Source organism: Dysidea avara, chromosome 12, assembly GCF_963678975.1.
Source record: "Dysidea avara chromosome 12, odDysAvar1.4, whole genome shotgun sequence".
Classification (NCBI taxonomy): domain Eukaryota; kingdom Metazoa; phylum Porifera; class Demospongiae; order Dictyoceratida; family Dysideidae; genus Dysidea; species Dysidea avara.
The window spans coordinates 26,278,231-26,305,336 of record NC_089283.1 but is presented as its reverse complement, the minus strand read 5'-3'; the positions used below and the strand labels follow the sequence as shown (position 1 = coordinate 26,305,336).

At 38.2% G+C, this 27,106-nt stretch overlaps 1 protein-coding gene and 1 long non-coding RNA gene across 4 annotated transcripts in view; one reads left to right on the top strand and one right to left on the bottom strand.

The window, feature by feature from the left end:
* The first annotated feature begins 104 nt into the window (after window positions 1–104).
* Window positions 105–11,477, top strand: LOC136240962 (uncharacterized). 2 transcript variants are annotated; one of them, XR_010694067.1, is made up of 8 exons: window positions 105–254; window positions 4,348–4,466; window positions 8,850–9,090; window positions 10,770–10,877; window positions 10,928–10,973; window positions 11,027–11,078; window positions 11,129–11,191; window positions 11,246–11,477. It is a non-coding gene; the product is annotated as an uncharacterized lncRNA (long non-coding RNA). The 2 variants fall into 2 exon arrangements; XR_010694066.1 differs by lacking the exon at window positions 8,850–9,090.
* A 10,452-nt stretch (window positions 11,478–21,929) lies between these two features.
* LOC136239987 (cullin-3-like) overlaps window positions 21,930–27,106 on the bottom strand; it is a 51,721-nt gene continuing 46,544 nt past the window's right edge. For both annotated transcript variants that reach the window (XM_066030776.1, XM_066030777.1), the window contains 6 exons: window positions 22,607–22,721; window positions 22,479–22,547; window positions 22,354–22,426; window positions 22,228–22,297; window positions 22,065–22,171; window positions 21,930–22,003 (listed from right to left, as the gene is read on the bottom strand). In XM_066030776.1, coding sequence (XP_065886848.1) covers window positions 21,979–22,003; window positions 22,065–22,171; window positions 22,228–22,297; window positions 22,354–22,426; window positions 22,479–22,547; window positions 22,607–22,721 — 459 coding nt within the window. In that variant the 3' untranslated portion in view covers window positions 21,930–21,978. The remainder of the gene's footprint in view (window positions 22,004–22,064; window positions 22,172–22,227; window positions 22,298–22,353; window positions 22,427–22,478; window positions 22,548–22,606; window positions 22,722–27,106) is intronic.

Genomic DNA, 27,106 nt, shown 5'->3' with positions numbered 1-27,106 from the left:
TCAGTCAAAAAAATAGCACCTAGCACTGTTAAAAATGGGTTGTGCCTGACACACGCATATCGTGTGGTAGCCACACGCCCACCTGCTCACACGTATCAGTGTGACGGTCACGCGATTCAATTTTGTGTGGCTGCCACACAAGTTCGTGTGCGGTATCCAGTCCAGCGTGTGGCTGGTACACACAAGCCACAAGGTGGTGTGAACTGGAGGGATGATTCTTGACCAGTCCGAAAGTGGAGCAATCGCTGTGAGAGGTATGTTTCAATGTATGTGCTGGGTTGCATGGTCAACCTTATAATTACCACAGCTAAAGGTAGTGTATACTACATCACTGCTACACAGGCCCTAATTCCTGCTGAAGTATAGAAAATGTGTACGATGATGGCTAGATATGACCTTGTGTGCACTACGCAGCAAAGCTACGGCTTCAGGTTTCACAGTGGTTTAGGGCAAAAGTATTGAGTATAAATCTTCCCTAAGTGGAATAACTCACCATGGCACAAGTATGTTATGTACTTTTTACCTAAGTACTATATCAAGAGTTAATAATAGTGGAGGGGAGAGTGTCTAACGCTCTATAGGGCTGTATAAAATGAGTGCATGTGAGCTAAAGGGCTTCAGCAATCTTAACAAGCGACGTGTTAACGCATTCAATTATGGTTACGCGGCCGGCGCAATACTCATTCAGAAAAGAGTGTATCGATAGTACAATATGCACCCTTGAAGTGTAACCAAATGGAGGGTGACAGTGAAGCTCACGTTGTGTTATAGTAAGTGTTTAAGTTCCTTCCATTCCAGTATGTCCGAGAGCAAATACCAATCCTTTAAAACGCTGTTCTCCAGTTTTACAGATAGCGTCTAATTGAAGCACGCTACTGGACATGACTTGTGAACCTGACGCTAGCAATTCTTCTGCTTGCTCACAAAATTCTTCAGCCGTTTCAGAGCTAGCATCATGATCGGAAGTTGAAACGTTGCTTAACCTCGACCGTCGTTCGAAGACGCGATGCGGTGTTACCTGGTCTGCCATGTTGGAACCAAATACCACTATCAGCACTTCCCAAATATCGATTCTAGTGTTCATGAACTTGTGCAGCATCGTTGATGTGACCTGACAAAAGTGACGATTGGTTCTAGTTGTCAAGTGTAGAGAATGCGACTAAACACGAGATTATCCGTGGTGAAGCCCTTTAGCTCCCACGCGCTCATTTTATGCAGCCCTATACAGCGTTAGACACTCTCCCCTCCACTATTATTAACTCTTGACTATATCTTTCAGTGATTCCTTCAATTGGTATTAGCATTAAAATATTTTTCTGAGCATATATAGAATGTGTATGTTTTTGCCCTCATAAATTGGTGGATGTATTATTTTTGATGATGCAATAAAGTGCCATGCCTTAGTGCACACAAGGTCTATAGGAGATACTGAGAAACTATAATAACAGCCTGTACTTGGGTGTTAAATTATGGGATATTATATTTTATGTTTTAAAAGATACAGGAAACGGCCCTAAAGGCATGCCCATTCAGCACACTGTAACACTATGCTAAGATATGTTCTGTTTAAAAGGTTTTGCCTATACCTACACCTACAAACAGAACCTACAGAACAGAATAGAGCGATGAGAGCCTAGGTAAATTACAAACAGTGGACACCCTGGACTCAGCAAGTACGTGGTCAGCTGGAACAGGGAATGCAGGGTGTCCAGAGCTTGACATATGGAGCCACGGATACACATGATTGAAGACTTGAGCAATAACTAACCAATTCTTCTTTGTATTAACTGTTTGGGAGGCTCCCCTATGAGTCTTTTGCGATAAAGCCCACTAAAGTCCCTAGTAAGAGAAGAGACATGCAAATAAGAGAAAATGAAAAGGACACAACCTGTGCAGGCCTGGTACACAGGTCCTATGATATATCTACAGTGTATATATTGGCTTGAAAGTGAGCCATGCAAATGGGCTGATGTACTGGTATATTGTTAATTGGTTCAAAGCAGTATCATGTAGGGAATGTTTTGACTGAAGCTTTAAGACTACAGCTTCTCATTTTGTTGTGAGTTAAGTATAATCTATTTTCAACTTTTCTTCAAGATTATACACTATCGTAACTTCTAAAGCCTGTAACAAGCTGTAAGCTCAATTTCATTCTTATTTTTGTGCATACAGTATGTTGTAAATTTCTAGAGCAAAGTACTTCTATAGGTTCAGTAAAGCATGATATGTCGTATGCAAGCCCTATTGTTGGCTTGCAAGCCAATGTTTGGCCCTTCTTAGGCTCCACCTCATTGTTGACAAGTGTAATCCACCAGCCAGATATATTTCAACCAGGTGCATGCTATATAGCCAGCCAAAGACTGGCTACATAGTGTGTTATGTATAATTATACTATAGCTAGTCCTACCTCAGGAGAATTATGCCTGCGATGACTCTCATGTAGCACACAGATGATTCCTAGTTCTGGTTAACCGGGTATAGGCATGTGGTAGCTGAAGGCATTGTCTTTTGTGTGACAGTGTGTGTGTGTGTGTGTGCGTGCGTGCACATGTGTGTGTGTGTATGTGTGCGCACGCGGTGTGCACACGAGCGTGTTAGGCTTTGCTTTGTTAGTGTAGTCAAGAGTCCATAATATTATGGACTCTTGGTGTAGTGTAAAGGCTGACTAAGAAGTTGATAGGAATGCATTCTATTACATGAATATTTTACTGATGTGGACAATCTAATTAGCCATAGTGTACCCACTGCTTTCATTGACCACTAGCTATATGGCTGCGCATAGCTATGATCATTTTATCATGTCTGAGGTCATTACTCTATATAAAAATATATTTTCATGCTCATATATATACCAACTGCATGCATGCACAGATTGCCCACAATCACATTTGCTGTGTGTTTCTTCCGATTCTTCGCAGCTAACAACGAGGAAGATTGAAGGAAGCCAGCTATGACACTAGCTTAGTTAAATATTCTGCATATTGTTACTCATAAGAAAGGGGTCTAAACAGACAGAGAAAGAAAGAAGATTTTAACTTTTTCTCCATTACTGACTGCATTTTTACCGGCTATATGACTATGCTTCACTGGGTAGCTAGATTCTTTCTGTTGACATGTAGCTAGCACTGCAATCACCCTTGACTGCAATCCATTTTATTTCTTCGATCCAGATCTTTTGGAAAGTATAAAAACTCAATCCACTTCCTTTTGCACAAAGATTAGAACAATTCACAGCACAACACTCCCCGCGTCTGGCATCTTGCAGAGCAGCGGTAACACGTGTCTTAAATTAGTGAGAGCTAGGCACTTAGAAATAATTACCATGCCCTCTGATAAGCTCTGTAGCGATACTAGATACTAACAACAGCCCGTTTATGATAACGATACTTAACACAACCAATACAAAATATATAATTCACAAAAATATAGTCCACAAAATAAAACACTAAAATCATTGAATATACCAAATGATTTATTGAATATACCAAATAATTCATTGAACATATCAAAAAATCATTTTGAAACAAATGGCCTACCATAATGCTCCACATATCTGCTTTTCTTACACTCCATTAGTAAAAACAATTATGTACTACAGTTGTAATCTTTGTGGTGAGGACTTTTACAGTTTCTTCAACTTTAATACCATATAGCCGGAAAGTTTGGAGGGGGAAAACTTTGGTGAATTTGCCGAGATAGGATTTTGGCGAGAACAAAGTTTGGTGAATTTGTTGAGCTAATACAAATTTTTATTGGACAAAAGATTTGGCGGATTTTAGTTTGGCGAAACATCATTTACTCGCCAAATTCGCCAAACTTTCTGGCTATACGGTACAATCCATGTTTTTGACTTAGCACAGATGTGTGTAATATAATTATCATGATAGTACAATACAATTGTATACTACCATTATCACAATAATAATAATATTGTTATTCGCTATCACAATGATCGATAGACACAACTATTGCTCAGCTCTGCTGAACTCAATGGTTTTAAACACAATATGCTGTGTGGTGGGCATTAAATAGAACCTTTGAGTGAGCAATTTCTAGCATGCCTATAAATATTAACATTTAGCATGTTATCAAAATCTTTAAAAGTAGGAATTTTCCAGGGCCATGTTATAGAACTGTCATTCGTATCTCTGTTTGCTATCTATTATTGCTTGGACCCCTTCAATGCAGTTATACACTGTTATGTATAGCATAGATACATGAATAATGTACATACACACAGCCTGTATACCCAATCTTCACATCTCAAGTTGTTCATCTTTTTGAGTGATCCTCTGGTGGTACATTATAGTCATTGGAGGTGTGATCACTGTGCTTTGTTTTCTGTAGGAGAACCAATGGTTATCAGTGCAGCCATGGAAGATGGCTGGTAAGGTTGCAGTCTTTAATGGCGAGACAAGACACAAAGGGCAGAAATTTCATGAAACCCAAAATGGCACATGCCACTTGTGAGTTATTTTTGTGGCTTAAAGTTCAGTTTGGTTGTTCAGTGCATCAAACATGTGTAGGAATAATTTGTGTGTGTTTGGGGGGTCATGTATGTGAATGGCACACTGTTTTCACCTTTGTCAACTTGTCAAATCAAATCTTGTCAAAATCTGGTTCCTCTATTTTACAAAATCATTGGACCCTGAGTGCATTCAAATAATCGAAATGTTTGGGTAAATGAAGCCCCATTTGTTTACCTGCCCTAATACAATTCACATTTTAGACAAAATACTCTAATACAACAATAATTTCTACTGTTTTATTTTTTATAGTACTATTTGGCTCAGTCAATCGATGGCCGATAATGGAGGGACCCCTGTATTTGGCTATTTGATACCATTTGTGATTGTTGTCACCAATTATTTTGTGTGGCTTCGCTACTGGGTAAAAAGATAACTTAACTAATCACACAGTTACAGCCACTCTGTCTCAGTTATAACCAGTGCATCACTTCAACACTCCTACATGCTGGAATCTAGTGTATGGTTTAATGTACATCCTAACTGAATATGTACATTTATTTGCCAGGCTAGTCTTATTGCACCAGCTCATAATTTAAATTACTAAGGGTATTTCCTTTCATAATGATCTCTTGTTTGCACAATCTTTAAATCGTAATTTAATATGTGTAAATTTACATGAAACTCATATGAGATCCTTCATGTTACAGTTTGAGGAGAAATCATGAACAGGTAACCAATACTTCTTGAGTGCATGTATATATGTGACCGGATCTGCAAAAACCCGACACAATAGCGCAAGCCTAAATTTCCAGTGTAAAGAATTGAAAACAGTGGGTGAAATATTTGTGTATTATTGAAAAAATTCTGTAAATTTTTTGAATGCCTCTTTCTTAGTGAAGGAAGGGAGTAACAATAATAACCTGGATATCATCTTATTCGCCTACTCAAGAGGAGTTGGAAAATCTTTGTTTCACTCCAGTAGACCCAAGGATACGCAAGTTATGAGAGTTTGTTTACGTCATGTCGAAGCGATTGTACACAATCGATTTTTCTTCACAAATTTTACCTTTGTATGCAGTGAAGAAGGGTGATAGAAGGACAAACTTACCCAGTAATTGATTTCCCTATCCATGGCAAACACGATGGTGAAAATTTCAGCCCAGTACATCAATCTGTTCATAAGTTCCAACCGTTTTAGTAAGCTAGCATCTGTAGTTTATTTCCCTATACTAGCGATTTCCAACAAAAAACTTAACTTTGGCGCCAACACCACAAACTCATGTCCAATTGTTGCCACATACCTAGAAACATGTTCTGAAAATCTTAGGAAAATATCACCTTCATATGCAAAGTTATGGCTATTTAAACATCAACCACTTTTGTACTCATTTTACATTGGAAAAATGGCACCGAAAAACCAAAAAGTAGTTCTTGCACTTAATGCAAACAATATGATTTCAGACTATGCCTGATGATATTTTATGATACTAAAAGTGAAAAACAACAATAATTAACACATCTATAACTCAAAAGTTAGCTGAAATGTCTACATGATACAGCAAGAATTCACAGCACTAGTTATGAAACTACCTCTAAATCCCCCAAATCAACATCCCCATGCAAGTTTATAGTTAGAATATCTTCTTCTCCTTCATATTGTACATTGTACCACTCTTCTGTACCTACAACCTTGCTTAAAACTTTACCACAATACCACTGTTCAATTCCATTCTCATCCCGCCACTTATGTTTGATATTCTTACCAACAAGGGATTCTTGTGCATAGCTAGCCTTTCCTTGCACTGGCCTTTCATCACTTATCAGCTTTGTAAGGTTTTCAATCAGCTTACGAGCTGAATACTGTTTTCCATTTTTGGAAAACAAAAACAGGTCTTTGTTAGCAAAGCTTTTCTGGTCCAAAACTTGTTTTTTCTGGTCCAAAACTTGTTTTCTGAAGTTCAGTTGTGTCTTGAGTGCAGTGACCTTGGCTGTATTAGATTTCTGCTTCGCTACCCCACTGGTGATTTCTTCCTTAGTTTGCCACAAACCATAACGAATTATATCTTCTGTTAACTTTTCTTTTCGTTTCAATCCTCTCTTACGGGCAGCATCCAAGGCACATTGCTTTTCATAAAGTGCTTTGATGCGTCCTTCCAGGATATCCTGTCTTCTTTGCTTATAAAGCTTCTTAAACTCTGGTGCCTTTTTTCTGGCTGTCTGAAGCAGATGCTCTACTTCTTCTTCTGATTTTGAATTAAGCCATTTCATTGTTTTATTACTGGAAAATAACACCATTGCTTCTAAAGACATTGTAGTGGCATTTGGCTTCTCGCGTAATAGGCGATCAAGCTTGCCAAAATCTCGCTCGCTCACTACATTGGTTTTAGGCACTGATGTAGTCTCAACAGTAAGCTGAGTACTAGGAGCATAATGTACACCACCAGGCAAATGGTCTTGTATCAATCGGGAGAGCAGAGCTGAAAAGGCATGACACAATACCTCTAGCACTTCTTGAGTAGTGGAATCATACTCAGTGGGTATTATCAAATGATTCCAAATCTCATCCTTCTTTGGTGGGTAATCTACGTATAGCTCAGCATGCCCTGTAACAATACACTCGCATCTTGTGACCATGTATCAAGCTTTGTTATGAAAGCATTGAAGTACGAGTTCATTTCCAGAATGGTCACAGTTGAACATTCAAGAACACGCCAAAGTGGACCAGTTATGACCTTGTTAATCAGCCCCAATGCATGACATCCAGCTACAAGTTCAGGAACTTGTATATCACTGTACACAGCCTTAAGTAATTGATTAGGGGTCTGCCACACCTCTTTGAAAAAATACGCAACATATTCAGCGATGTAATACAAAGCTCCAGCATCATAAAATACAATGTTGAAACGATTACCTCGGAAAGAAACCAAAGGATTCTTCTTTATTCCTTTTGATACCAAAAAGGCAGTAAATGGTGATATACACCGCTCTGTCCACTTGCATGTTTACAGAGGGCCTTACATGCTGTTCTTACAAGGCAAATAATACCAGATTCAGATCTTCTAAAAGCATTTGAAAGAGCTGCTGCACCAACAGTTTCTTCAAAGTATGTCTGCTCCCACTGCAGCAAAGTAGATGATGCTGTATCTGCCATTCCCACAAGCAGATGTAAACCACAAAAGAAATTTCAGTCCAGTTATCAATCACACTCGGCAAAACTTCTACACGATACCCTTCCAGCAAAGCATTAAAGTTTTTCTCAACAACGTGCCGATCTGACATTGTGTTCTTGATTTTTGACAAGATGGCATTACCTGACCCTGATTGTGTTACTACTTCCACATCAGACAAAATTTGCTGAAAAGTACTCAATACCTGAGTAGCTGTTCTGCTGAGCATTTCTGCTAAACCGAGAGAGTATATAGTATCTTAAGTAGACACTTGAAAGGAATAGTAATGCTGACCGAACTTAGAGGTCCCGTCACTATGGAGAGTGAGATTACCTCCTTTCTGTAGCTCTTCACTCAACTGTTGGCAAGCTAATCCTTTCATTTCGGCATACATTCAAGTAAGAGTTGAGATCTGTGGCAATTCTTTAATTTCAAAAGCTGTAATATGTTTAAGAACACACCTGATGACAGGGTCAACATTTTTGATCCCAACATTTAGGCTCAGAAGTTCAATGCAACACTGTCTAACATTGTCTAAATATTTTCTTTGGTGTTCTTTTGACTCAAATGTATGAGATTCTAGCTCTTGTAGTCTCTCAAGCAAACAAAAATATTTGTTCTCTGAATCATGTAATGACCCTTTAAACATTTCTACCTCTTTGTTAAGGTTCTTTAGCAACCACCTGTAAATGATCACATTTCTGAGTGATGGTGTCATACTGATTTTTGGCAATAGCTAATCTATTCTGATAAGATCTAACATGTGTTTTAGCCTGATCTAAACTAAGGTGTAGTTTCTCCTGATCTTCAACCTGCTCTTTTAATTCAACAATCTTTTCATCTCTGCGTTTTAACTTCTTGTTGGTGTTACGCACACTCAACTTGCTTAATTTTGCAATGAGATCATCTGTTTTTGCTACTTCCTGTTCTAATTCATTTTGAACTTTCGACAGTTCACAAGCTAGTGCTTTATTAACAGTTGTTAATACCTCAGAATCATACCTGTCATCACACGTCTTCACTTTTGGTAAGGTTCTCTGATTGGTGCTAGTTAAAGAATTACTGTGAACTTCACCATCTACTTCAAGAGAGCTATAGGACTCATAATTGTGCTCTGCGGTTGTAATGAATGGTTTATTTGTTAGTAAATTTACATCATCATTATGGTGGTTTCGTTTCAGCTGCTTCACTTTACTTTCTATCCTGTATATAGATGATTTCATCACTGCTAATGATGGCAAGGTGGATCTTGGACACAATGCAGTCATCCAAGCATGGAAATTATTCCAAGAGAAGTTATTACTTTTCCGAAACTGATTCAGCTCAAGTACAACACCTTTAGTAATTCTTCTTTGATCAACAATTGGCATCAATGCAATTGTATCAAGTACCAGCATCTCCTCATACAGGCCAATCTCTTCACACAGTGGTCCAGGACTACTGACATCCATGCTGTGAGAAAAAGCATACAAACTGCAGTTACACTTACTGTGGTGCTAGCAATAGGCAAGCAAAGGCCGGATGCACTAATTAAAGCAATACAGCACTTTCATACATTACTATCTCACTGATATCTGATATGGGAAGAGTTATAAACACATATTTTGTATAATCATTACCTTCCATAGCTAAAACCTACATAAAAATTACAATATAGTAACGTGGAGTACGTACGCATTTTTATCAGGCTTTAAGGGACATGAACAAGTTAAAGACATTCTAATGAACACAAAACTAGCTGAAACATTTAGAATATACAGTCGTACATGCCTCATAACACTAAAAAACTGTAGCTTTCGCCTGGCAAACTAACCATACCTTAGATTTTAGGCTTGTACAGTTGCCAGATTCGAATTCAGCGAATCGTGCAACCTTAGAAAGAAAACAGGTCAGAAAAGCTCTCATATAACAAGTGTCCATTCACTCCAAAAACACTCAAGTAGAACAAAACATTAAAGTTTGTGTTTGGTGATGTAATTGAATTTGTAAAGATTTAGGTCATCAATATCGTACTGAAGTATGGTTCATTTAATGTTCTGTATTCTGTGTAATGTGTATACCATGCAAAATTTTCTATACATTTTTTGACAAAATTATAGTTTGTTAACATTCTGTATTGCGGTACATGATACAGTATTCAAGAAGTCATCTATGCATGAATGTGTTGAAGGATGCTGTTATATTGATTTCCTGGTGGAGCTTGGTCTTAATCTTGCATGTGTGCCATATACAGGAACCTACTGTAGCTGATCACTTTTGAGGCAAAGATTTAACCAAGGTCAATGTATGCATTTCTCATGTGGGAATTACAGTTAGCCTAGCAGTAAAGATTGAGATACTCTAATAGAACAGTCACATATTGAGAAGGGGTCTTCCATACAACCAACTTTGATGACTCATAACTTAAGATTGGAAAAGGGTGTTGACTGAAATTTGGTCAGTATAGTGAACATAGTTTAGTGGATGAAAAAATTTTCAGATTAATATATTTTTTATAATTAAGCACTGAGTTATGGTCTTTCGAGTTTATAGCATTGGATGTGTAGTGTGTGTATCGTTCTGTATATGTCTCTGTGTGCGTCTGTTGTCTGCAATGTAGGTCTGTATTGCATGTACTGTATGTGTTGTGTGTATTGTGCGTGTACTGTATCTGTTGATGAGGTGGGACTTAGGTGACCACACCTACTCCATGAGACATGGTACCTATAGAAGGAATTAATATCTTTTGGACCAAGTGTTCTACAGACCTTCAGCACTAATAAAAGTCCTGTTCCCAGAATTTGCCCACACTGACTTGTAGCACCTGATAGCCCATTGTTTCACTGGGTAGACATGACCACATGTATATTATGGTTACAGCGGACCAGTCATCTTTGGGACAAAAAATTTTGGTCTTAATAGGTTGCTTTAGACAAGTGGATTAGTGTGTTAGTATTGGGAATTTTAATAATTACTGCTTATTGTAGCTTACCTTTTGGTACAATAACCTAAGCTGCAAGATTTCCAGGAAGTGGGTGGCAGCTGTCCAAACATCATATTGTACGATAATTGATACTTTACTCTAGTACTCAAGCTGTTATAAAGTTGGTTTTCCATTAAAATTTAAACTGTAGCTACTCACGTGTTTTTTTAGGAGGTGGCAATGTTCCATGCATTCCTGAAGAATTTACCACCATACTCCCCATCACTGATATTCAACTGACGTAACCAAATTACACTGACGATGGGTTTGTCTCCATTGGTGAGTCACCAACCTACTGCTGTTGTAGTCATGTAACTTCATTGATGCAGGAAGAAAAGAATGACCAAAGTCAACTGTACAGTTATACAGCAACAGGTACGCCAGTACTATTTCCTATACAAAGTATTACCAAATTGATATTAATGCAGGTTTGAATAATTTGAGATGAACCACTCTATAGACTCGGAGTCCTTGAATGAGGTAATAAGATTCTTATTTTGTGTCCATTGTGACTTTATTACAATTAACAGAGCAAGACCTGGTGTGTGTGTGATGTCATGCCCAAAGATGAGCTGATACTTGCGGTGTTTGAGGTACGAACATTGTGTACACAAGATATGTTCATTATTGCTACATTTTTTATGCAGTGTAAAATAAAGTCAAGCTTGGTGCTGACAGAAGGAGCTTCTCTAGATGGCGGTTGGGACCACATACTTCTTCACTCAAGATGGTAGAGGAGTGTCTGTGACTAGCCGCCCATGTTACTCCTTCCCACTGATTCTGGTGCCTACAAAACAGACCAAATACATACATCACAAGTTGTACCTTTTGTTGTATGTTTTTTTATTGCTTTAAGGTATTATATTATGGTAAATAACACGAAGTTAGTGTGGGGGAAACACCTAAATCATGTATGCTGTCGTGTGCTAGACACACAAAAGTCATGTACGAGGTACACAAAAATCTGTGGTCCCACCACACAAATTTTGTGTGCTAAGCACACAAGGAAATGTGTGAAATAAGTTGCAAGTGTTTCACACAAGATTTTGTGTGGTGGGGACACGTTCTTTTTAACAGTGAGAGGTGCTACCATAGCACTTCATTTTTATTTTTAACAGTGTACGGCTGTGTAGCTAATTATAACATTGATATGGTACAAGATTCACTTTTTACATAGCTTACTCGTCTTTCTGTAGCTATATTCATGCAGGCACGCGAGAATTCAGCCGGAGCATGGTCATGCATGTGTTAGTCGTGGCAGAGCTGACACCTTAGCATATTGGTCTGGTGCCAACCCTATATTTTAGGGGCGGTGGCGCCAGACTATTCGCGTGCATATTATTATTATTATTTACCACAATGAAAGGCATACACAAAAGACAAAGGCTGTACAAGGTGTCAGCCACAAAAAAGAACACTACACTTACAAAAATCCAACAAACAAATAAGATTACAACACTACACATACAGTGGTACAAAACATCAATTAACACACCTAATATGGTATAATGAATGCTGGAAGGATTTTGGGTTTGGATCATTGAGGATGTGTAATGGTAGCTACAGAATTCCACAGAAAAACAATACTAATGAATAATGATGAGAGTTGATGGTTGACTGTGGTGGACTTATTGACAAATGATGACTTCTGCATGGTAGATGAAATTGCATTAGATTAACAGTGACAATTGAACTTGATGGATGTATGATGGTGGTAAATATTATGGAGGAAAGAAATAGAAAGGTACTGACATCTTGATTCAAGAGTAGGAAGATTAAGCTGAGAGCAGCAATCACTTGAAGATATAGTCCATGAATTAGTGGGTGGACTCCAGCAACTGCCACAGATCCAGCATGCTGCCCTATTTTGCAAAGATTCAAGCAATTTAGTATTTTCTTTGGTATGTGGAGACCATGCAACAGCAACATACTCCAGAGTTGGGCATATGATAGCTTTGTACGCCACACACTTGGCTACATGGCTGCATTCAAACATTGAGCAGTTTAAGGACTTGGTAGCCTTATTAATAGCATACCTGCAGTGCTTGGACTAACTCAATTTGCCATCAACTAGCACACTAAGGTATTTGACAGGATTGTTCCACAAAATTGATTGTCCATTAATACAATAAGTGAAATCAACAGGTTTCCATTTGTTTGTGATGGCCAGTGCTTCACAATTTGCAATATTTAATTTTAGCTGCCAACAATTTGCCCAGTTGAAAATTGCAGTCAAATCATGTTGAAGAGCAGAACATTACTGTTGGGTATTAGCTGGGGCATAAAGCAGTACATCATCAGCAAAAAGTTTAATTGTAGAGTTCTTTACAACAGAATTTTATGCATATAGATCTTAGGGAAGCACAAAGTTTTACGAGCAAAGTTTTCTGAAGGTGGGATATAATTGAGGCTGCTTGTAGTTTCCAATAGGATGTTCAGGGGCAGATCTAGGGGGTGGGCTTTGGGGGCTGAAGCCTCCCTTCACTTTTAGGCTTTACTTGATGAGGATTATAATGAAATTAATTTTGTCTCAGCATAATGATCACTAATAATAATACAAATACTCATAAACCCATCTTTCCAAGGAATTATTTATGCTAAAAGTTATGCAACAACTCGAGGACCAGGATCAGCAATAGAGGTGTACAAGATCAGGATACCCTAATAGAGCAGTCACCTAACTACTCAAATAAAACAGTCACCTAGCTAGCTATTCTAATAGAACATTCAGTGTAAGCATAAAAGTTGGTTTTGTTATGGAATTTTTCCAAATTTTCCTGCACTTATACATACAATGAAGTGCATTGGTCTGTTTAAAAGGCTTGTTCATCTATAGCTACTTGTGTAGTTATTACTGGTATACTGGCATACTTAATTAAGGTACACAATTTCCATTGAAAATGCTCTCTGGTATCATTCAAATTTCAGATTCAACATTATTATTCTATCATGCACACAATTGTGAGAGGGTGCATCATGTGATTGGTTGCCCAAACCTTTCCATTAGCAAATGCTGCAGAGAGCCATATATATATATATATATCTAAAGGCAGTATATAAAATATTTACAGGCAGAAATATACATTTTATGTGGAAATGTCTCCAAATTGCAGTATTTTAGCATCTGTTTTTCAAACATTTCCTGGGGGGAGGGGGGTGGCATGCCCCCTCTTTAAAAAGAGCAAAAGATGGAGGTAGTGGCCTTGTAGCTAGGCTAGTTGGAATTGATGTACTCAAAATTTGCCACAACAAATTAACTATGTAATCCAACAGCTGAAATTCTTATGAGATGTGCCCTGATGTTGGCATTGAGCCTGCTCTCCAGCCTCTGGATAGTGAGCCTCTATGCCAGCATGCCACTGCTAATTGGGTTGATGTTGTAGCTGGGGTCTGAATAGGTAGCGTTCCCTTTTTGGCATTATAGGGTGTTTAACCCATTTGCAAGCTCCTATTCATGTTCTATTATTAATATTATGTAATGGGCTGAGATGCCTAGGTAATAAATATTGCTAGGGCCTTTGTATGTGTCCATGTCTTGATTTCTTCCAATAATTATCAAATCGCTCCTTGAATGTTGCTACTGTAGGTGCTGAAATGATAGTGTCAGGTAGAGAGTTCCAAAGATTGACAATCCTGTTTGAAAAAAAAGGTTGTGTCTAATAAGTAATCTTGATCTTTCCTTGAATAACTTGAGGGAGTGGCCAGATTAATGTTTAAGGTGAAGAAAGTGGATGGTTCTATGTCATAGTATCGATTAAGTAGTTTGTATGTTTCAATCAAATTATCTCTTTGGCGTCTACAAAATAGAGAATAGAGAATAGTTCTCCATTGTCCTGGTGCTATCTAACTAATGAGTAAGAGAAGAGACGTTCTTATGATGAGAGGTTGAGAGGGCTTGCTTTTCTCCTCTGGTTTTTCTGCTTGTGGAGGTATGGGACCAACTGCAACCGCACTGTATAAGAAACTTGCTTCCATGTTGGCTGACAAGTGGGAAATGAATTATAGTCGGTGTTTGTAGCCTACTTGATGAGATGCAGAGTTTGCTTCTCTTTATTAAGATCAGCCATTATGTGTTTGAGGGGTCATCGCTCTACTGTACATTGTCCAACATCTGCCAGTATCAATCTGGCCTATTCTGAGGGCAGGCTTAATGCCGATGCCCTTGAATGGCTTTGTTCTTAATAGTCGCTGGTGTTATCCAGCTGTCCAACAATGCTGGGGGTGGTGGTAAGGGGATTCCATCTAGCCCAGGGAATAACATCTGCCTAATCATTATGGAAAGCCAGGAAAGAATCTCAGTTATGTCATGAAAAATTAATGCTAATCAGGAAGTGATCTCGGTCACATTCATGCGACCACGTGCACAGCGTGGGGATGTATTTGGAAGTAAACAGTTTGTGGAGGAACACTTGCAGGCTATCATAATTTGGCACTGTGAAATTTACAGAATAAATGCATGGAAATAGCTAGTGGTGATATGATTGCATCATACATGGCAACTAGCTAGTGGTGATATGATTATAACATCATACATGGCAACTAGCTAGTGGTGATATGATTATAACATCATACATGGCAACTAGCTAGTGGTGATATGATTATAACATCATACATGGCAACTAGCTAGTGGTGATATGATTATTACATCATACATGGCAACTAGCTAGTGGTGATATGATTATATCATACATGGCAACTAGCTAGTGGTGATATGATTATTACACCATACATGGCAACTAGCTAGTGGTGATATGATTATTACACCATACATGGCAACTAGCTAGTGGTGATATGATTATAACATCATACATGGCAACTAGCTAGTGGTGATATGATTATAACATCATACATGGCAACTAGCTAGTGGTGATATGATTATTACATCATACATGGCAACTAGCTAGTGGTGATATGATTATATCATACATGGCAACTAGCTAGTGGTGATATGATTATGACATCATACATGGCAACTTACATCTTGATCAATCACAAGAAGTTAGACAAACACAAGAGGATATCCTTACAAATTATTTAAACCTTTCCCACCAATATACAGTTATTGACAACATTTTTATTCTCAATAAACTAGCTATCAATGACTGGAATGTACTACCTTTCAGTGTATACAGTGCATGGGATAACATCACCCTATATGAGTTTAAAGCAACCCTTGACAAGCATTAAGTACATCTTAAGATTAATAGCTATTTTAACTCAAACTCCTGTAGTAAATTCATTTTGCACTTTCACAACTGACAAGTACAAGCCCAGTATAGGCTTCAATTCAATGTACACTTTTGTCAAGAGTACATAATATTTATATGGGGGAGAGTATCTAACTTGAATGCATTCACCAAACACCCTGTGTAAAGTAACAGCTCAGCCTTTTGTGAGAATAAAGGCTTTGCCCTCATCAACACCAATCAACAGTTCTCTCTCTATTTCCAGTGAAGGTGATGATTTGATGAAGGTGAACCTTACTCAGGGTGTTTGTACAGGCCATACTGAGAGTTATCAGGGGCGGATCCAGAGTTTGGAAAGGGGGTGCACATTGCTGAAAAATTGAAGAACAAAAAAAATAATGTCACAGCAAAAATAATAGCTATCCTTTACCAAATATAATATTACATCACATATTATGTAAAATAAAATCCTTATTCATGATGAAAAAGGCATTTAAAAAGTGTTGCATCCTCGGACTCACACAACTACATATGGCAAATGCCAAAAATGGGCGTGGCAAGGAAATTACAACAAAATTAATTGTTTGTCCATTCTGGAGAGTCTCTCACCAGAATATCTTCCTGGATGCTGAAATTGCTATCTCTGCTGCTTCGTCAAGGAGCTTCCTACAGTGTGACTTTGAGATTAACTGATCAAAGAGATTCATTACAGTGCTGTTAATGATGATGGTAAATAGTGGCCCAGAACAGTAAGGGGGCATCTCCAAACTGATTTTGGTATGCTTAACATCATAATGATGCTAGAGTGTTGGTTACTCTCCATGGGGTGTTAAATCCTCCCTACACTGGGAACTCTCAGAGTGATGGTTACTCTTTATTTTTAACAGTGTAGTAATTGGTGATGGAGTTGGTAGATAATTTGTTGGAATTTGTAAGATATTATTAATTTATTATTTTATAAAGTAAAATTAGATGAGTGCTCTCTCTTTAAAGTTGTAGTCCATGAGCTGGAGGGATTAGTCGGTACCATCTGAGCTGAATAAGGTTCATTGAGAAGTAATCCAAATCCATCCCAATAACACAAAACTGCATGATAGCAATGTATTTGTGGTAGCTTCTAATTTTTATGGTCATATTATGGAGATACAGTAATTACGTGACATTAAAATTATGTTAAATCATATTACTAGTTACATAAAACATTTTTGTTCAATTTTAAAAGTCACAATCTTCTTCTAGTTCATCTTGAAATTCATTTATGACATCTTCATCATCATCAGCATGATCAGCCTGATTTCCACAGTCCTGCAGTCCACACACTTCTGTACACTTGAGTCCATTAGTCATACAAATGGCAGCTCACACTTCTTTGCACAATTGCAAGCTAGAGGATCTAAAATAGCTTGGGGTGCTGGTTGACCAGTCATCCAGTGTATCACTGGTTGAGTGTACTTCAATCTTCCATCCCTTGCCTTCAGGACTTGGAATACTAGGGTTCTGTTCTGAACATCTTTGCCATATGGCAGCCTGAAAATTTGATCAAAGAGCGTGCTGACTAGGCAATCTCTGCAAGGTGGAAGCAGATGGCTTTCAACCTCACCCTTCTTGGCACAGAACAGATGATACCTTAGCTCATTGACTTTAGTAGAAGATGTCTTATAGGAGCATATAGATGGCACATGACTAAAATGTTCAAGCTTGTTCATTAACTCTAATGGCACATCCCACTCTCTATCCAATTCCATAAAGGTATCTTGGTGATCCTTGCTGTGAGCCAGCATCTTCAGAGCTTTAGCCTTACCTATACCAGCAAATGCACTGACAGTGTCACACCCTGCACTTTTAAATAAGGGTACTCCAATTGCATCATGGAAAGCTAACAACATGATGAAAACATCTGTATCTTCTGAGCAGACAACTACAGCCTGATATCCATCTTTTGCTGCATGAGCAGCATGTAGCAAGGCATCCATCAGCTTCTTCTTGATTACACTGTAGACATGGTACTTGCACGCATTCCTCTGATGTAATTTTGAAACAAACCTCACTAACGGTAGCATACAAATCTTCCTCACCCAATTGTTCTCTGTGCTATGTACTCCATTCACTTACTAAAAAGGCAATTAAGTTGGTTTTGTTAGTGGTTCTTGACAAGAAATTCCTCCATTGCCTTATGATCTGTGTACTAGCAATGCTCTGAAACTGATGACCAGTCTCCTGACCTCGCAGCAACCTTTCACTGTTTTTGATTGAATTTTCTTTGGATGTGTCAAAAACAACATCAATTCTCTTGCTATATTTTCCTTCTCTCAGCACCATTTGCAGTATTGCAGTAGCAATATCACCAAATGTAGATTGCTCACCTTTGACCTTTTGCACTAAGCTCATTCCTTCTATGATTAATGCAAAATATTATTATCTGGTAACTGCTCAACTGGTGCTACATTCAGGGCCGCCCACAGGGGGGGCAACTGGGGCATTTTGCCCCGGCCCCAGCCTGAAAGGGGCCCAGGAGGCCCCATGAAGGGCCCTCTGAATACCTGTTTAAAAGATCGATATACTCTAATAGAACAGTCAAATCTAAATACTCTAATAGAGCAGTCACAGTATTCTTCAGAGGAGCAGTGTAGCAAGCTTATAGATAAGGAGATATGGTTGGTGATGGGTAGTTATTGTCATTGTCAGCAGGTTGTGACCTTCTTTTTTTTTTTGGTCTTCAACTTACAGCTTGGGTGAAGGGCCCCACTTTAACTCTTTGCCCTGGGCCCCTTAATTTCTCTGGGCGGCCCTGGCTACATTGCTTTGAAGACATGTTCCTAAAGCAGCTTTACTGGTTTTTCTAAGCAACCCATCTGGTGTGGACAAAGCCCAAGGTATTGGTCCAAAGGGATGGGACAGAATATCTTCCATCTTGAGGTTGCGCCCTTAAGCCATCACAATAATTCTCCCATCAATATAACCACTCTGCCACTAGATTTCACTTGCTTCTTTTACACAGGCTGCTGAAAGATTTTAACTTGATCAATATTATTGGGTCATGAAATTTCTTTACTGGAGATCTTTTTCTAGATGCTGATCTTTAAAATCTGCAATAACATGTACCTTCATCAGATCAGAAGCAACTTCTCTAGGGGCTTTCCTAGCTGTTTATATACTCAGTAGATCCTGGTTCTCAGTAAATGAATTAATCCAACCTTGAACTAGTTCACACACTGTTGCAACTGTTTCTGCATCTTTCTGAATTCTTGTCTGCTGTAAAGATACTGGAGTTTAGCTTTGTTTCCATCAACAATGTTTCTTATCTGTTCCAAGAAGGCACTTCAATGCTCTGCTGTCATGTAAAACTGCTGAACAGCACCTGGCTTCAAACTACCTCCTGGAGTCTGAGTAACTTTGTTCACAGTCACCTCAGTAGCTTGATAAAATGGTATTCATCCAAGAAGGTTGAGACAAGATAATTGAACTGAAAACTGTCCAGCATTAAATGCTTGTCAATAGTAAACTTCAGGCTTACTCTCTGGCAGAGCTAACACTTCAGCATAATATACAGTGAAGTATCTGGAATAATTAACTTTGTCATATGCAAAACATCATGGAATTAAAGTTCTTATAGCATTGAGATACAAATCCCAGTTCCCTTCACGGGATCCACATTCCACACAAAAGTCCAAGAATTACATTCTCAACCAGGTCAATGTATGTATATGACATCCAATAAGCTGATATAGTTCTCCATTATCCGGTCACAACGCAAATGATGAAGAAAATAATTCCATTTTGCCATTAATTTGTGTAAGAGTTGACTATTGAACAGTTTGTTAAAGCTTCTCTGGTTAAGATCACTGGCTATGCTGTTCACCTGTTCAAAAAATAATACAGCTGCGGATACCGTCAAGAACACCATCGATGGAACCCTCAGCAGCAAGCCCAGCTTCAATGCAAATGTCTTTTAAACCAGCATCCTGAAATCGTTTTCCTAAAATCAACAAAGCATTACAGAATAGCATGGAATGCTCCCATCCTAAGAACTACTTTAGAGCAAAATTCTTTTACTTCTAGACCAGAGGTACATACTATATGTTTTTTTGAAAAGTAAGTATCCGGTCTATAGGTGTAGCCTACTAAACACACTGGCAAGATTGAATTGTCAAATCCCAGCACTGCAATTTCATGGGATATCAGACCAGAGCTACTATATATGTGGTTTTTTGAAGTGTAAGTATTGATTCACTGCATGGGTGTGGCTTGCTAAACATGCTGACAAGATTGATAATTAAATCAATAACTTTATATGTCAGACTAGAGCTACTATAATGGTTCTTTGAAGAGTCACTACCCAGTCATTAGAATAAGCTGAAAAAATGAACTTTTAGCATAAGTACATTTTGTTACCATGGTTACTGTCAATGGGTGTGGTTTGAAAACCACACTAGTAGAATGCAAATTATGTTTTAAAATCATATAGTTATGCCAAACTTAAGCCCAACTACTTGTTTGAAAGTGCTATATTCACATTATGTATGCGACACATGTTGAAATTTGGGGTGTGGTGAAAATGATACCATAAAAACCACAAGCTACCACATCATCATCAATGCTATCATAAATTTTTCAACTACTGGGATGTATACCTCCTCAAAAACTAACATGAACCTTATTCAGCAAAGATAGTATCAACAGCCAAAATTTTGGTGCCTAGCTCATGGACTATATAAGGTTGGCCACTTAAGTGATGACAACAATGAACTAATACTATCTCTAACATTCCTTCTCCAAGGTTGGTTCAATACAAAGTGAGCTGCTCTATGCTGAATCATTTCAAGTTTATTAATACCACACAGACCTGGGTAGGAATGATTTTAAAATACGCCATACGTTTTTAGTGCTGATATGTAGACATGCAAAATAAGAAGATGGAGATTTGGGACAATTTTGGAAATCTTTAAAAACTCCCAAAACCACTTCCCTTGTGTTTTATACTTCCAGTTCAGTCTTTACAACACCAGAGGAAGGTCTGGAAGGTTTATGAAACACATCCAAAGCCCAGAAGGCACCTTAGGAAGGCACCTAAAGGCACCTCTTGGGCCAAAGCAAAGTGGAAAAATCAAGCCTGTAGCCTTAGCCGTTATCAAGTTACGCTTGTCTGAAGGCATCAGTCAGTCAGTAGAAAATTCCATTCTATTTTTTTAAAATCCCATAGCAACTTGATCTGAAAGCTTGTTTGGGTTTAGCTTTACCTAACCAATACTGACTCATAATTGTCTGGGAAAAGTGAGGCTGGTTTTTGGGTGATATTTTTTCATGGGCCACACCTACTCCTTTGCGGTACCTACTATACATCACCATGGTCATCAACAACATATTATCAAATGAGTTTCTTTCCTAAGACCATTCGTGACTGTAACAGTTTACCCCACCAAATCATTGAATTTGACTCAATTAACTCGTTTTCTAATAGATTATCAGGATTGTAATGGCTAGACCAATGATTAATACCAAGAGTTAATAATGGGAGAGGCTCTTGTTAATACTTTAGTTTTTAGTTATAGGTTTGTTGTATGTGTATGTAATACTTATACCACGGGCACGAGTACGTATACACAGGCAAAGCACAAGTGCCTGTGATATAGCTAATATGTTCTACTTTAACATGCAGACTACCTAATTGGCAAAATGTTTTGTTATACCCTTCTCTTTTATAGGTAACCAAGTAGGCTGTGATTGTGGGATTGAATTTTGCCAAACAAACTGTGATAGTGGGATTGAATTTCAATACATCAAACAGTAATTTGATTTGATTTTTGCTAATATAGCACTGTTAAGAGACTAGTGTTAATTATGTTACTTTAATCACTACATTTACAAAAGCAAAAAAACTACTGTTGATGCATTAAAATTGAATCCCACAATCACAACTGGTTTGGCAAAAATTCAAACCCACAATCACAGCTTGCTTCCCTATATATGAGAAGAGAGATAAAGTATAACATCAAAGAAATCTAATGATTTCTGGATATAGTGTGTACTCCCATTAGGTGTGCAATATCTCAAGTTAACTAGATATACACACTGTAGCAGTGTATATCTCATCTATGTCAACAGTAATGCTATATAACGCTACTTGTCACCAAACTATACCAAATGATTCGATGAACATTCATTAATAATTTTGTTATGTTAAGGATCACATTGCATCATGCAACATAAGTATAAATTTTCCTACAGTAAAGAAAAGAGCAAAAGATAACAGCCAAACGCTACAAGGTGGTACAACTATTACCTGTCCTCTGGAGCTCTTGCCAGGTAATCTCTTTCAATTAATCCTTCTATTCTCTTCTTAATAATCATAGGGCTAGGTAGAAATCTTGCCTTCAGTTGTTCCATACACTACAAAAGGACAATTATCAACATGCCAACACTTGGCAGCAGCAAAATCACCTCACCTCAGCCACAAGAACGTTGTGTGCTGATCTCTTGCGAGCTTTCATTATTCTAACAATAGCCGCCTCTATTCTATAAACTCATTAAGAAACAAAAATTTATTCTACATAATTATTGTGAAAGGATACTCATGTTTTCTGTCATCTTCTACTTTTTGTTTAGTTTCTTTTCTTTCTGGATCAGTTTCTCCCTTCACAGCAACTAAACAACATAAAATGTGTACACAGATAAATTGCTCAAATTGAAGACGTACCAGCTTGTATTTTGACCCGGTGTAACTTTGATGTGAACTGATCATTAACCACAAACACATCAGTTGATTCTAAGCAGCATTTCCATGGAAACAACAACAACAACAAAGGCACAATTATTATGCCATACCAATTTCTCGTCCCTTAGGAGACTTTAATAAAACTCGTTGAGCAGGTTTACCAAGTGCTAATGGTTGTAATGCTCTAATTAATTCTTTAGGAGGTATACCAGTATCCTCCATTTCCTGTAACAAGACAATCAACAATCATTATATGGGTCACATGACAATCATTACAAAGGTCACATGACAATCATATCACATTTATACAAGTGTAAGGAAAAATTAAAGTAGAAATCAATATAGCAGTACTGTTATCCTATTTTGTGTTATGTGATATCCTAGCTTGATATCCTAGCTTGTTATGTGATACTAGTTTGATATCCTAGCCAGGGGCGTAGCTACACTCGGGCCTGCACGGGCACAGGCCCGGGCAATCATTGCTGGTGCCCAGGTAGTGAGCCTGGTAATAGCCGTGCCCTACCAGGGCACACCCGTAATTAATACACACTAAAATATGTACTTGCTATTTTTGGAGCATCTTGTAATACTTTCCATAATAGCAAGAGTACATAATGGGAAGGAAGAGTGTCGAACTGTGCTATAGGCTGTGAAAATGAGCCCGTAAAGTAACCCACATATCTTCGTTTCTTCTCGTAAACCTGACGGCTGTTGATTGCTCAGATTTAACACCTTAAATGTTTTAGCGGGTGGTCCATATGGAATCGCATTGGCTGAAATCCCATCTAGACATGTCACTTCAACTAGTAGAACTGTCAAGGCGAGGCACGGGATGGCGACCATGATGAAATCTCTACCATGATGAAATGTCGAAATATTGACCTCGCTCAACCATGATGAAACCTCGATGTTTGTTTTCCAGGTTAGCTGCTTCTGACTTTCTCTTTGCACAATGAGATCCTCTGCATAATGTGCCATACTTTTCTCTAGTACACCATTCTTTCACTCAGTAGTCACAAGTACAAAGTGCGCCCACTGCGCCTATAATTAATCACCAATCAACACAAATCACCGAATTGTTTGAACGATGCCACAGGACTTTACGGGCTCATTTTTCACAGCATATAGCGTAGTTCGATACTCTCCCTCCCCATTATACACTCTTGATAATAGTATCATCAAAAAATTGCGTATACTTGAGTTTGCCAAGATTCCTCCGTCAACTTAGTAAACTTCTATGTAATGCCCATCATCACGTAATAAAATTTTAAGATTTGAGCACGGGTTGAAAGTCAACTGAACACGAGGTCAAGTATGTGATGCAATTTGCCATGATTTTAAAACCACTCAGTGGACAACAGTACTGGATATAAAGTAATGGTTTTGTTAGACATCTAATGATATAGACGGACAAAAGCCAATTCCCAGTCTGTTGTGGTGCCCGTCTTGCTGGAGACACTGAAGACTAAGGAGGATCATTGTTTATTCAAGCTTTTTCAATGTTGGTATGCTAAAGTGCTGGAGAAGAGAAGACAGAAGAGTGAAAAAAGGAAGGAAAAAAAAGAAAAGAAAAAGAGTCAATGTTGGGGCTGGAGTTGTCACTGATGAAGTATTATTCCTATAAAGCGCTGATAGTGTTAGGCAGAGGAGTGAAAAAGAAGTTCGATACTGGAGTTGGAGGCTAAGTTAGTCTATCATTGTTAGATCTAGCTTTTATATTTTTCATGCAGTAGTATCTTAGTCTAATAGCTGCACAAACAGCAGTGTATAGTCACTAGCTAGGTACATGTATGTACTTTAAAACAGTTTTTCGAAAGCAAGTGTCACAAAAAAAAGAGTCCACAGAGATGAGCTCGCATTTCTTGCTAAATATTTTGCATGGGGACAGTTGAACTTTGTGCCCGGGCACTCCAGAAAGCTAGCTACACCCCTGATCCTAGCTTGTGTTATGTGATACCCTAGCTTGATATTCTAGCTTGTGTTTTGTGGTATCCTAACTTGACATCCTAGCTTGTGTTTTGTGATATCCTAGCTTGATATCCTATGTGATATCCTAGCTTGTGTTTTTCTTATGTAAAGTGGGAGAAGCTCATCTAATGCAATATTCTCCAAGCTAATAAAAATATTTACACTGATAGTCCAGAGATATCTTTGCTATTTAGAGACAATAATCAGGTATCTAAGCTAATACCCATGATGATTTTTTTTTTGTCAGTATGAAGTGCCAGTCATCTAGTGTAGAGATATATTGATATTCGGATTGATGATCGAATCGGTTGCCGATATGGCAATTTGTAATCAGCACAAATGCCCTGTGAACTGATATTAATACCGATAGCTTGCATGGCCAGTATAAGTACCATTATTCGCTGTAGTCAAAAGCCTTGCTCCAAAGAAGCCATACAAGTGCATGTGAACTGGTTTCATTGTTAAAATATTCTTGCCAGGTCTTCCAGAAACAGTAGCTGTAGTTACAATTTAAACTTTACCACATGATAAACTAAATAATCTGCTGTATAATCAGCTAGCCATCTTGATAAATATACAGAGTAATCTGGACAGCTCTTTATGTATTAAAAATTTTGTGTTGCCTAATCGTCTGGCTTGTGCAATACAGGCCATACCACCATAGGAAACCAACGGAGAGTATGCAAGGGGTGTGGCCTTACGCATGCATATAATTATCAATAATTATGAGTGAAAAGGTGCATGGTTACGGCAGGTGCATGGTTACGGCAGGTGTGCTGTAGTGTTTTCTTGTATTGTTGTGTGGACTTGTCTTTTTATTACTTAATTAAAGCTTGATAGCAGATAGTATATTTAGCGGAATGGCAGAAACAGCAGAATTGGTGGAAACAGCAGGATCATCGTTTACAGATACAGATTATGGCCAGCTTAGAAAATCCACTACTAGTTAGCCACTCACTGTAACATATATAAATACAGCTACATAGAACTTACCACAACTGAAGCTCATGGTCTTTGTAGCACCAATTTTCTGTCTTCTTGAAGCTTAACATCATCTGTGGCACTCTTAGAGTGTAGTCATATCTCAACCCTCACACCCCGTATTTTGAAGTACATGTTACTAGAAGCGCCTTCAAGGGGGGGCACTTATAATTGAAAATCTGTAAATGCCACCCCGAGAAAATAGAGTATGGCCATCCGAGACTACGCCTGACCATTAAACACCAATTGTTCTGCAATTCAAAACGTGGTAATCAGTCACATAAGATTAGTATTAGTATTAATTGTATAGGCTTGGAGAGCCTGTAAAGCCTGATCTTATAGAGATAAGACCACTGTCTAGGAATTTATTACCACAGGTGATGGTAAATTGCAAGAAGACAGAAAATCGGTGCTACAAAGACCATGAGCTTCAACTGTGGTGAGTTCTATGTAGCTGTATTTATATATGTTACAGTGAGCAGCTAACTGGTAGTGGGTGTTCTAAGGCTGTCCATAATCTGTAAATGATGATTCTGCTGTTTCCGCCAATTCCACCGCTTCCGCCATTCCACTAAATATACCATCCCAGTTGTTAACTAGTCAGTGTGGCATAGGCGTGGCCCCACGAAGTGTTTTTGCAGTAGCACTAGAACCTAGACTGCTAGATCCACTAAGCTTACAACAAAGGATATGGTAAAAAGCTGTAGTGCTGTTGGCTGTCACAATGTCTTTGTGAAAGGGAATGGAATTCATTGGTATAAGTTTCCACTGGTGCCTGAAATAAGAGCAAAGTGGATTAGTGTAGTTTAGCCTATGCAAAATACTTGGAGTGCAGTGAACATTTTATCTCAGGTAAAAAGAGTACTGATCCTTTATCTCCTGACTATGTTCCAAGTGTTTTTCAACACGTTTCTTTTGCACAGAAACGGAAGTTGGAGGAAAGTTTAAGTAGGTACGAGAGAAAGAAAGTTACTAAGTGGAAGAAAAGTGAGAATGACACACAGCAAGTAGAGTCGTTATATGAGGCTAATGCAAGAACTAGTACTAATGTACCATCAGTTAACAGTCAAGTAATTACTGCAACATCAATTAGCCCTGGAAAGTCAATATTGCTAAGTCACTTTGAGCAAGCCACAAAATCCAAGGAATGTTGGGAATTGAAGGAACGTGTGAAGAAGTTAGAGAAACAAGTTGAAGATCTTACAACGCAAAATAAGATTCTACAAACTGTGATTGATGACTATAAATCCAGAACTGGCATAACAGAAGCAGTTTTAAAGAATGATGACAAAAGCATACACTAGCCTACCATCATACAAAGTTTTGAAGATTATTTTGTTTCAAAAGAATTGCCAGACTGTTTTTCAGGTGGTAAGAAAACTCCATTTGAGCAGTTTTTCATTATGCTAATGAAACTCTGGCGATCAAGATTTTTCTTATCGATTCAGTGTGTCAATCCACCATATCTAGATATTATAGCAGATGGATGTTTTATATACCAAACTATCCTGTTTGATACAGTGGCCAGAAAGGGATGAATTGATAAAAACAATGCCAACTAAGTTCCGGAAACACTTCCAAAAATGTGTGGTAATTATTGACTGCTTTGAGATTTTTTATTGAACACCCTTCATCTCTTCCAGCCACCCTTCATCTCTTCC